We start from the raw sequence: 13,146 nt of genomic DNA, 5'->3' as shown, positions 1-13,146 counted from the left end.
ATGGACCTTAAAACTTTTGCTTCTCAAAGGAGAAAAACATAAATTTCCCTTAAAATCATTTGGGCAAGTTCCCATCGCCAACTTCCTTCTCTCTGGGGCACCCCAGGCCTTGACTGGAATGGCAAACGGCTAAGTGGGTGAAATCGGCTCTTCTTTGATTAAATTAGGTTGACACGACTGAACAGCTGAGAAGAATAGCCCAGATGCGGATTGTTGAATACGACTACAAGCCTGAATTCGCATCTGCCATGGGAATCAGTGCCGCCCACCAGACAGGTACACACAGCCTTCTTAATGTCGCATTGTCAGCTCTTAAAGTGCCAATTCCCTCTTCGTCGCTATGGCATCTGACAACATCCTGTCGGTCTAACGTGTCCTCCGGGAATGACATCATCACCAGAACAGGAAAGGTTAGAGGAATGTCTTGTGTCATCTTAACTCAACACCCCCACTCCTGCACCCCGAGGTACTGGTGGAGTATTTTGAACATATTGTTTCTTTTCCCTGGAGTCTCCTCTTGCTCGTGGGATGAGGGTTAAGGGGCCTCGCGGGGCAGCGGGGTGATGGAGACAGAAGGTGGCAGGGTAGGTGGTTCTCAGTCAGAGAAGCCGTAGGCGGTGTTTATACGCCAGTCTGGAAATGGAAAAAGGACCATTTAGGGTGCAGGATCCTCCTGCAGAAAAAGCAAGAAAGTCAGGCTAATGCCCCAGCCTTACATCTATGTACAGGGAACTTAGGTACCCTTTCCAACACTTGGCTCAGAGTCTCCAGAAAGAGTAGAGAAAACGACATTCCCACTTTGAATCCCATAGTGGTCCTTGGCTCCGAGTCCCTTCTTTGCTCAAATGCATCATAGATCAGAGCAAACGCTGAGGAGAGGTGAGCATCTGTTTGCAAAGACAACCTGCGTGGCTGTCAGTATTCCATTCCGAGGTGGGCCTGGGAGGATGTGCTCCAGAAAGGTCTTTTCGTGATGAAACTGTTGGCATGTTTGTGTCTAGGAATGATCGCCCAGGAGGTGCAAGAGATCCTACCCAGAGCCGTCAGAGAGGTTGGCGATGTCACCTGTGAAAACGGAGAGACGTTGGAGAACTTCCTCATGGTCGATAAGGTAACCCCTGAGTAGATCCCTGCCCCTGGGGCTCAGTCACTCCCAGGCAAACCCCCTTCAGTGGCTTCACAAAGCACTGAACATCCAACCAGGAAAAAGAGTCCGTCCCCAAACTGCGGAGTAAGTTGGTACTGATTGTCCCACACCGGCTCACAGGTACCAAAAAGAAGTCTCATAAGGGAGAAAGGAAAACGGAGCATTTGAGTCCAGCAGGTCTTGTTGTTGGAGCAACGCCGGCCCTGGGAACGTCCACCCAGCAGGTGCGCACTTCCAACAGGGACCGCGCATCGTGAGAAATAGAAACAAAGCAAGCGTTGATTAGACTTTGTCCTGAAAAATGGAACTAAAACTTATGAAAGTGTTGTCTCACGTGATATCATTTAAGTTATAATGAAAACAATGCACTCCTCATTAGAAGGATTGAAGACTGAAGTGTTGACTTTTTTTTTTTTTTTTTGGAGCAGAGTTTTTCAACAAAACTGTATGTTTGACTTTCACAGCACAGTTGTAAATGGGTCATTTTGGCAAAGATATTCATGAGCCTTATCGCTTTTTCCCAAGGGCCTGTCTGAATTCTTTGATATTCAAATCACCCTCTTTTGAAGGAATGTCACCATCCTCGCAGAGGAGCCCCTCTGCGATGGTTGAGGGCCTAAGTCTGCCATTTCCCCGCTGGCCGATTACTTCGGTTGTGATTGGAGCGGTTCTCCGAGACCATGTCTGTTAATTCTGTGAGATCCTGTATCTCTTGCAAGGTCTGCAGATTCCCTCTCAGGCCGATTAGCTTTACGATGTGTTATTATATCGGATGCCGGAGGGAAGGCTGACTGACACGGGGATTTTGCGGGAGTCGGGAGAGACGTTCGAGTGGAGACTAATGTCTAATTTGTCGGTTCATGGGGGCAGTGCTTCCCCAGCTTCAAAGTGAACACGAATCAGTGGCGGGGAATTGTTCAAATGCAGATTCTGGTTTAGCAAGAAAGAAGTGAGACCTGGGACCTTGCGATTTGAACCAGTCTCCAGGTGAAGCCAGTATGGCCAGTCCTGCTGTTCAGCAGGCCACCTGTGGAGCAGCAAGTAGAGGGGATGTTCTCAGGCCAGGCCCTTCCACAGTCTTCTACCTACAAGCTCTTGGGCAACAGATACTGAGACAACGACATCCCGGTGGCCTGCTCAGCCCTGGGCTTCAGGCGCTGAGGGGCACAAGCCGAGTTGCTGCCTCCTGCTTTCCAGGACCCCATCTGTGATAGAAGAAATTCTTTGGTGTCTCTCAGGCCTAAGCTCTTACTACTCTTCAGAAGTGTATTATCAGAAATGGATTTTTCTTAATAAAATACTTTATTTTTCATATAGTCTACTTAAAACATAAACTCTTTTATATTTACCTAAATATAAAATATACTCAGAGGTATTTGTAAGATAGTCACCCTCACCCCGCTGCATTTTCGTAACCTTCCTGGGGTGAGAGAAGACAGCCGTCAGCCTCAGGGACCGTGTCAGCCTCAGACTTGGGAGTGTGTCACCAGGCTGCTAAGCGGGGGGCTCCTGGGGTTTTGCCTCTGGCCATGGCCCTCCCCGAGAGCACTCGGGAAAGAGGTCGCTATGCTTCCTGTGTAGATGACGCCTGCCCAGGGCCTTCTGACTGTCACTGTTCAGCAAAATAGGAAGTTCTCCCCCTGGCCCAGGATTTCCCCATTCCCAGATGAGTTGAACAGAGACAGTCAGGACACTTTGCAACCAGGAGTTCGGAGGGTCAGCATCCTCCCACTTCCCCAGGGGAAGATACACCCCAAGTTCATTCCTAGAAAGCCAAGCCCAGAGGGCTGGGGAAGCGGTGGGGGGGCATTCCTGTTCCAGGCAGCCAGGTTTGTTCATCACCCAACGAGCAATCCATGCCAAGGGGGCACTGAGTTTATAAATAAGCAGAACGGGTCCAGAGTGGAAAAGGGGCAATTCTCTTAGGAACAGGACCTTGATACAACCCACAGTGACATCATTGATGCCTCGGTCACTGAGTGAGTCCGTAACACCAGGAGCGGATGGACACCTGCACACTCTGCAGCCCAGCTTTCTTCCTTGGCTCACTTCTGAGCATAGACGTCAGCACGGTGGAGCAGCCCTCCTCTACATGACAAGTGCTCCCCAGAATGTCCTTTATTCTTTCTCACTAAAAGCGCAGGGAATGTGGCCCCCTGTGGTCCTACACTCTTTGTTGGTTGTTCCAGAAGAAGGATGCACAGACAGCCTCTCGCTTTCCTGGACTCCTCCCCATTTACGTGGGCGCCGTGGCGGCCTTGATCGCCACGTCCAGGGCTGTTTGTTTGCAAGACCTTTGTTGGGACTTCCTGGGCCTCCTGCCTGTGCTATTGTAACAGGCGGAGATCCAGCTGAGACACAGTCTCTCCCACTGGGCTCCATATCTCTTCCCCCAAATGCCTCTATTTTTAAAGAGAAATTGTCACTGAAGCTAAAACGCAGACTAGAACATGGACACGTTGAAATGCTGCCCTCCATGATCGCTATCTCATTTCCGCATGTACTTGGCAGTTTGATGCCGAAATGGGAAAGAGAATGGCTGGACCTTTACAGGCTGTCCATGCAACCAGGCGAAGCCGGAGATGAGTGATGTTGGCCAAAGCTGGTGTCAATCCACTTCTCTTTCTCTTCTTAACAGGAGCGTTGACCTTGCAAGATAAATCTCTTATCTGGAGCAATTTGCTTCTTCTCCTCAAAGTTTTCATGGTTCACATGGCCCAGTGAAAGCTCAGTGGTGGGAGATGGAGAGAGAGGGCTCGGGGCTGAGACTGAGAGCTTGCAAGGGGCCTGAGAGTCAGGACCTTAGTCTCCTCCTGCGTGAGACCACCAGGGTTCTGCCTTTTGGCTCGTTCATCCATCTGTTTACTCGGCAACTTTAAAAATTTGTTCCTGTGATTATTGGGGAACAGGTGGTTAGCTTTCTTGAGCATTACTATTATTAGGTGTATTTGGTATAAGAAAAATGTACACAGTAAATGTAGGAACTACCTTAACAAATTTCACAACTGAGTCTATATAAAGATGAGGTTTGTCTTCGGAATCGCTCATCCTTGAATAATCCGTGTGCGTGTGTTTAAGACCGCACGTCACAAGCCACCCGGCCACAACTTAGTATGTGGCTGCTTTTTGCTCATTGATTCTAATTTTCCTTCAGCCATAATGTGGCAAAAACCTGTCTATTTGAATCATGCAAAGATAAATAACACTCGGCTCCTGTCCTCAAGGCGCTGACGGTCTAAGCGGGGTGATGTGACGGTCCACAAGGAATAAGCTCTAAGCTGCGACGTGAGATGTCAAAGGCCATGGGATGCAGGGGTAAAGTGCCCCGTCGGTCCAGAGGAGGGGAGAGGATGTCTGGGGACTAGGCAGCGGCTCTTGGATGGAAAGCAAGGGGGAGACTGGGAGATAAGGGAAGGGCGAGGGTGGTGGACCTTGGAGACGGGGGCGTGGCAGAGGGGAGGAGGGCATCCCTTTTCTCATCCGCAGTCCTGCTCTTCTTACTTTGGCACCAGCTCCTGTAGGTCATCTCCCTTCTTTATTCTTTTTCTCCCTCTCTGTTGTAACAACTTTCCAACTAACCTGCTGGCTGCCAGCAGAATCATCTTCCTTAAAAACGAACCTCTGATCCTAGAGCCTCCCTTCCCCAGTTTTGGCTCTTCGCTGGCTTACTGTGAGAACCCTCCACAATCTGGATGGAATCTTCTCTTCCTAACTCATTTCCTAACACTCACACGCCCGCCCAACCCCCCAAAACACCTCCCCGATAAACTGAGACCTTCAGAATAGGATGAAGCTGCACCCCCGACACGACCTGTTCCTCGCCCCTCCCCTGGCGCCCTGTTTTCTGTTCCTCACGCTCAGAGTTTGTTTCTGTCTCAGAGCTGTTGCACTGAGCGCTCTCTGCCCTTCACATGATCTCATCACATGGATCTCAGCGCCAAGCCCTTCCTTGACCACCTCCTCTAAAGGGGTCTCCACAGCGCTCGGTCTCACTTGGTTTGTGAGATTCAGGGCCACTGCGAGGGTGGAGTGTGCTCTGCAGTAGTTAGAAAAAGGTGCTCCCTCCGGCTCCGCAGCCCTCACCCTCCCCTCGGCTGGGCCTCTGCGCCGCCGGGGATGCGCTGCAAACTCGCTCACAGCAGCCTGGAGGCGTCTGTCCCTAACTGAAACCTTCTTGTTTATTTGCCTCTTTGTTCTTTGCCCATTTCCCCGGGGAGCTGTGTGAGAGCAGAAACCATCTCTATTTTTTTCAAAACTATGTCTCCAATACTGTACTAGTGGCGTGAACCCCAGGGCTTAGAGTTCTGTAGAAATTCAACATAGGCTGGTTGAATGAACGAATGACTTCTGTGATGCCTGGATCGCTCCCGTCTACACTGCCTGACGCCTCTGGAGAGACATCTTCTAGGGTGTTCCTTGCAGTGTGTTGCCCTTCTCTTCCTCCACTGGACTGTGAGCTTCTCGGGGCCAGGGTCAATCCTGTGGTGCTTAGGACAGGACCTGACGCCTCGTGGGTTCTCCACAAGACTTTTATGTCAACGCCTGGGCTTTTGAACCTCGGTGGAAGGAGGACACGTGGTTCCACCAACATAAGGGAGTCTGCAGGAGAAGCGGTTTCCAGGGGGAAAAGATGAGCTCAATCTTGAGTCTGAGAATTCAGCTGAACGTTCAGATGGCAGTGTCTAGAGGTGGCTGGGAGCGCGGACCATGAGAAAGCAGCTGGGGGTGGAGGGGGAGCTGCAGAAGCAGGGGTGAAGATACTAATTAACAAGGAAAAGGCTATGAGGACCCATGTCACGGATTAGAAGCCTGTGAAAAAGTCCAGCCTGCAGATTTGTTTTTCCCCCATGGTGTTTGAAAATTTTTCAAATGTGTTGCCTGCTTTTAAAAATTAGATCTTCACACAAATTTTGGATTTCTGGTTCCCTCAAAATACCAGATGTGGGGACGTGGTGCTGAAGACCTGCCCCCCAACCTCCCCCCCCCCACCCCTGAGACCTGCCTGGCCTGTCTCCTGTCACCTGCCTGGCCCTGCAGGCTTGCCAGCTCACGTGGAATGAGGAGCAGAGCCCGGAAGCAGCGGACCCCTTTCAGCAAGGGCCTTTAGGGGAAGGAGAGGCCCCGAGAAGGCTGAAGGGTTGGGTGAAGGTCGAAGGAGATCGTGGGCAAACACTGGGTGCAAAAGCCACGTGAGCCGAGAGGCCCAGTAGGGAAATGCGGAGGGGCTGGATGAGAGGGGAGGAAAACGAGCCTTCCCCACATCTCTTCTGGTCTCGACGATGAGAATACCCACCCGTCGGATCTCGCACACTGGCTCGAGAGTGTGAACTTCAGCATCAGATGTAACTTTAAGGATACGTCAGCCCCTTTCTGATCGATGCTACCTTTATCCATGAGGTCTGGGGGGCCAGGTCACAACAGCCCCCTCCCTGGGGGGATAAAGGGGTTTGCTGGCCTTTGTTCACAAAGCTGCTGAGCTTGGGCTTGTCTTTTCTGGGTCCCTCGCTCTGCCTTCAAGCCGCTCAAACTAAGAGCACTGAAGAGTAAGAAAAGTAACTATGGCGGAGAGTGGTATCTGTCAGGATGTAAAACCCCCTTCATTTTTTTTTCCTCCAGTAGATTTGTGTGTGTGTGTTGGGGGGGTGTAATTCAGTGTATTTATTTATTAACAGAAGTACTGGGCATTGAACCCAGGCCCTTGTGCATGCTAGGCATGCACTCTACCACTGAGCTACACCTTCCTCCCACCAGACTTTTCCCTTCCGTCATTGTCATTGGGACTTTCGTGTGGAGGCACTACGCTCCCCATTTTACTGCTTTTCCTTTATTAAATTTTTCTCCTCTGCATCCTCATTTCCTCCTCCATCCAACCCCCGACAGCAATGGCAGCCACGCTAATGTGTTTCATATACATCCCTGGATAGGCAGGCTTTCTGGACTATTCTTAGGGTTGGTTTTTGCATGTGTTTTAAATTTCTTTGAATTATCTACATCTGCTCACTGTCTGATGTGTGGCGTCCTTGGCCATGTGTCCTTCCATTCTCCTCCAGTGATGGACTCTTCCAACTCTGTTGACCACAACCCTGCAGGGATGAACATTCTCACCCAGGTCCCCTTGTGCCTCTGTGGGTGGTTTTCTCTGGGCCAGACACCAGGTGTCGGGTAGAGGACACACACAGCTGTAATTCTATGAAATACCAATCGCTGGTCATTTCCAACTCGTAACAGCCGCTCATGAGACTGGCTGCTTCTATATACCCTCATCCACAAATGGACGTTATCAGACTTTCTAAATTTTTCAACTCCAGTTGGGTAAAGTGGTATCTTACTGCTTTAATTTACCTTTCTCTGATGAGTAATAAGGTCGTACATCTCTTTCTTGCGTTAGCTATTTAGATTTCTCCTTCTGTGAATTGTACGGCCCAGTTTATCTTTTTCAGGATGAGAATATACCTTTCCACTTGGTGCTACCATCTTGTCTTTCCCCCCAGGGCTCTCAAAATTAAAACAAAATAGACCCAGTCTATACCAATGGCTTAAGATAGTGACAATTATTTTCTGTTTCAATGGCTTCCCTTCCAGTGCTAATTACAACTTAAAACTGTATTATTTACTTGTGGTTTACTTGTCTTTGGCCACTTGCCCCCTAGAAAACATGCTTTATGAGGGCAGAGAGCCTCTAGAAAACACTGATCTAAGCGTTTTCTCCCTGCACTTAGGACGGTGGTTGGCACATCATAGACGCTTGATAATGAACTATTGATTCTGTTCATTAATTGAATATGGAGCTGCATGCATCTGATGCTAAGTGGGCCCTGGGGAGTCACAAGACACTGCCCTCAAAAGGAGCTCATTGGTCACCCGGGGAAGCCAAGAAATCAGAGAATGACAACGAACTGTGCCATGTGCTAGTTCAGCTGGGAACTTGTCTCAGTCAGAGGACCCAAGCCCTTCCACAGTAAATTACTCTTAAACAGAAATACATATGGGAGGGAACCATCTCCTCCAGGGGCCAGTTGGAAGTTCTGCTGAATTCTAAGCTTCCACACTATCTCAGCTGCGTGCTTTTCTGGTTTGAGGATTCTTTTTTTTTTTTTTTTTTTTTTCTTTTAAATCTATGTCAAGGCCTGGTGAGCTGTCCACAAAGTAAACTCTTGGACAAAGATCTAAAGCTGAATTTATCCAAAGCCTAAACAATTGCCAGGCACACCCACTGGCTACAAGACAGTATTTCTCCCTTTGATAATCATTGTCATAGTAGTCAATTACAGGCTGCTTTATTCCCATGGTTTTATTATAAAAACATCAGTCCATGCAACATGGAATGCCACGGGCATCTGTGACTCTCACTGGGAAAGAAAGAAGAGCCTGTTTCAACTTCTCAGTGTTTTCAGACGGAGGACAAGCTGTCGTTCCCAAAGAGAAGAGAGATCAAGCCCGCTGCCTGGCTGCCTCCCAGGGCTGGGGCTCATTTATCATCACTCCCGCAAGGGACCCAGGACCTTGCAAATTGCATTCTGCAGAGTCAGCATGTTTCCTCGGGGGCCACTGAAAGGATGTTCATCTGTTTCCTCAGCCAGTCCTCTCCCCAAACAGAAAGGCTATAACCAGAGCGGAAGCCACGTGGCTGGTTACCAGTGAGCCCCTAGCCCATTGCACTAAGGCTGTTAAACATGAGTGTTTCTTTGCTTAATTCACCTGCGTTTCCATGGGCACTTCCTAACATTGAAAAAAAAAAATTGGGAAAATAGACTTGTTTTTTTGAGAGAACCCTTGGGTAAAAGAATAAACTGGAAGTTCAGTTTCACTGGAGAGCAGGGCTACGACATCTCCATGCCTCATGGGGTGAATCACCACCCTAAAGATATTCACTCATTTTTTTCATCAAATGTGTCCTGAGTGACTGCCCTGTGCTGGAGAGTCCACTGTGGACAGGAGGCAGCCCTGCCTCCGGGGGTTTACAACTCTGATAAATATGACACCAAATGAAGGGAAGGTGGGAGGAGAGGGAAGACAGCTGGTTTAGGCGGAGGGAGCAGCCTGTGCTGGTTCCAGAGACTAGGGAATGTGTGATATGTTCAGAGAACGGCCAAAGGTCCAGTGCGCTTACAGCACAGAGTGTGAGGGGAGCTGTGGTGAAACGAGGCTTAAACAAGAAGCAGACTCTACGCTGGGTAATGTCTCTGGTTTCACTAGCCCCTCCCCTGGTTTTCCTGGCACACGTACTTGCCAAGTTGCCCTGCGTGTCCTTTCAGAAAATATGGATACAAATGAACTTATTTACAAACCAGAAATAGACTCACAGACAGAGAAAACAGACTATAGTTACCAAAGGGGAAAGGGAGGGATATATTAGGAGTTTGAGATGAACAGATACACACTACTTTATATAAAACAGATAAACAACAAGGACCTACTACTGTACAGCACAGGGAACTACAGTCAATATCGTGTAATAACCTAGAGTGGAAAAGAATCTGAAAAAGAATATATATGTATGTATGTGTATAATTGAATCACTTTGCTGTACACCTGAAACTAACACAACGTTGTAAATCAACTACACTTGAGTTAAGAAAAAGAGAGAAAGAAATGCTCCCTCTGTCCGTATATACCCTGACCCCAATGCAAGCCTTTTCAACAGTGGGTGAAAGATTTTTTTTGTGATGTGAAGCAGTTGCCACCGCCACCGCCCCTAGCCTAACGAGCAGTTATGGGTAGCACACTGGTTCCAACATTTTTAGATCAAGATTGTAAAGTTACATTTCAGCTGAGGTAGTGGGTCCCATTTAAGGTGGTTAATAATAACTGGGGCAGAATGGTACAGCTCAGTGGTAGAGCCCATGCTCAGCATGCACAAAGTCCTGGGTTTGATCCCCAGTACCCCCATTAAAAAAAAAAAAAAGAAAAGAAATAAAGGATAAATATACTTTAAAAAATAAAATAAAATGGTTAATAATAACTGGACAGAGCTGAGTAATCAAATTAGGTTCAATTCCAAAATAATTCTTAATGAACAGGGGCATCAGATGGGGAAGCTTTTCAAAATTACCCAGCCTTGTGCCCTTCTCTGTCCTAATGAACACGGACCTCTACATGCAACTTGGATATTTAGAAAAAATTCCTCAGGCATCTCGGTGCACATTTGTGGTTAAAATGAACTCATAAAGCCCTTACCATTTGCATAGAAAAGGACATTTTCAGAAAATTCTAGGTTGTGGTTTTGAACATACTGGTACTGACTTCACCATGATGATAGAGGACAGAAGTCAGAAGTATTTTAATAAGAGTCAATCCCCATAAAATGTCCTAGAAATTTATTTTTCCTGTAATTTTCCATTGGATCCATAAAGTCAGGGTCATGATTACAATCAGGAAGGTGGCAGTAAATTCCCCATCCACCTTTATTTATTTCCTCTTAAATAGGAAAACACATGAATTATCCTCCTGCCTGGTGGATCCACCTGGCAGATGCATGGCACTGGCAAATCTGAGTTGGAGAAATCAGAGCTGGCTTTTCCTCATTACTGACAAGTCACCGGACAATCACAGCCATCGCTCATATCTCATGAGGCAGCATTGAAGTCCTGTGGGAGACGTGGCAGGAGGAACTTACTGTCATGGTTTAGAGGGGACTTTAACATCACTCTCCATGGTCTGCTTTGGTTTGAGCTAAATCACAAATTAATGTATCAAGCAAAGATCAAAAAGAGGAGGGAGAAGAATTAAAAAAAGAAGCCAGTTGCCAAGAAAAATAAAAAAGATGATTCGGTATGGTAGTGCCACTGATGATGGAGAGAAATAGGTAGGTTCAGGAGATTAGGATGTTGAACTGACAGTCCGGGGTGATGGACTGCCTGTGGGGACAGGAGTCAGAGATGGTGGCTGGGAATCTGGGTCGGACTGCTGAGTGGACATCAACTGGCCGTGTGACCCACTGGAAATATTACAGATGTAACTATACTATAAGATTTTCTCCTAAACACAGTAAATCATCATATGACATTGACTACGGTTTAGAATCATAGAATGTTTTTCTTATCTTAATGATTTCTGCCTTATTTTTATTAACAAGTTTAGAAGGGAAGGAAAATCTATACCAGAATTAGAAAATTTAGGAGTGCTTTTGTCAAGAGATTTTTTGCTTTTTGTTTTATTAATTTTTTTAACATTTAAATGAAACATTTCAAACATATACAAAAACAGAGAGAATAACAATGAAACACATGCATACACTTCACTCAGATTCCACAGCTACCAACTCATGTCCAGACTTATTTTATTTAAACAAATTATCCTTGTTCACAGCTGAATTTTTCTTGTTAGCGTTGCTGAGATAGAGTTGACATACAGCGTTATGTAAGTTTAAGGTGTTCAACATGATGATTTGATACACATATATATTGCAAAATGATTATTACAATAGGCTTTATACACTATCACCTCATATAATTACATTTTGTGTGTGTGTGTTTGTATGTGTGTGTGTGTGGTGAGGACATTTAAGATTTACTCTCTTACCAACTTTCAAGTATATAATATAGACTTGTTAACTCTAGTCATCATGCTGCTGTTAGGTTCCCGGAACTTACCTTAAACAGAGTTTGCACCTTTTGAGCAACATCTCCTCATTCCCCCACCATCTCGGCCTCTGGCAAGCACCAATCTAGTCTGTTTCTATGAGTTCAGCTTTTTCAGTTTCCACGTATAAGTGATATCGTATAATTCTTGTCTTTCTGTCTCACTTTTCTCACTTAGCATCATGCCCTTGAGGGCATCCATGTTGTCACAAATGGTAGGATTTCTTTCTTTATTATGGCTAAATAATATTCCTTTATATATATACATATATGTTCTATGTGCATTTGTGTGTACCATTAACAGATTATTGTAGCTATAGTTATTTTTAATACTTTTGTCCTTTAACCTTTATTCTAGAGTTAAGTGATCTCCACACCATCCTATTACAGCATTAGCGCATCCTTACACTGACTATAGACTTACCGTTGCCAGTGTTTTACACCAGTGTGCATATGCCTTTAAACTGCATGAACTAAGCCTCAGATCTGTAATGTTCAGCTTTTGAGTCCTTTCCGAGTGACTGCTTTACAGTGTTTGAAACCCGTAAAACTTCGTTTTGCATGATGAGAATCGCAAAGTGACACAGCCCTGACTTTGATCTCCAACCACAGAACAGTCTTTCTCTTTGGGCCTCAGGCTCATCACTTTACAACAGTGGACCAGCCTCTGTGAACCCCAAAGAGTGCCATGGCCTTCTGGACTTGTGAACAGAGAGGGGAAAGGAGGCGTGGTCACGGGATGGCGGTGGCTGATGAGAGCTCTCCAGGGGTCTTGTTATGGCTGAGAGACAGGCACGCACGTCCCGGTGACAGCTGAAGTGTGTGGGTGGAGGAGGGACAGCTGGCGCACTCTTGTTTTGGTTGGTCTCCTCTTTCTTGCTCTTTCTGATATGTCAGCAACTTTTTCTGAATAGAAGGAATTAAGTGTCGTTGTTGTTTTAAATTTTGTTCAAGCTAAAATATAAATTGCATCTAATAGCTCCTGGGATGTTAAGACAGAAATTAACACCTCAAGAGTTATCCTTGTATTTATAGATGAAGAAACTGAAGCTCAGAGCAGTTCTTACATTTCACCTGGGGTCTCACATCTGCAAGGGGGCAGAACTCAGAGAAAAGCCCAGGTCTTCATTCTTCCCTCCTTCACCCAAGCAATTTGATGCACATTTTACCAGGCAGAACCGGAGTCACTCCTTGTGAGGATTTAGTGATATACACACAAATCAACATCCAGAAGCCTGTTCTGACTTTCCTTTTACGAGCTTTAAATATAGCATAATGGCCATTGAAAATAAATCTCTGGATTCCAAACTTGACAGCGTCCTTCAGCTCTGTTCTCTCTCTTGGATTACGAGGACATATTTCCATTTTATAGCAAATTGAACCTAAGTAGTTTTACTACACACTCCAGCAAGACCACTT

General features: G+C 46.5%; 1 protein-coding gene across 1 annotated transcript in view; it reads left to right on the top strand.

Moving 5' to 3' along the window:
• Positions 1 to 13,146, top strand: part of MYRFL (myelin regulatory factor like) — a 107,111-nt gene that overhangs the window by 72,564 nt on the left and 21,401 nt on the right. Inside the window, exons 12-13 of the mRNA XM_032493771.1 lie at positions 168 to 276; positions 1,002 to 1,111. Of these exons, the coding sequence (XP_032349662.1) occupies positions 168 to 276; positions 1,002 to 1,111 (219 nt within the window). The remainder of the gene's footprint in view (positions 1 to 167; positions 277 to 1,001; positions 1,112 to 13,146) is intronic.

This window comes from Camelus ferus, chromosome 12 (assembly GCF_009834535.1).
Source record: "Camelus ferus isolate YT-003-E chromosome 12, BCGSAC_Cfer_1.0, whole genome shotgun sequence".
NCBI classification, from domain to species: domain Eukaryota; kingdom Metazoa; phylum Chordata; class Mammalia; order Artiodactyla; family Camelidae; genus Camelus; species Camelus ferus.
This window is presented reverse-complemented; position numbering and strand designations above follow the sequence as displayed.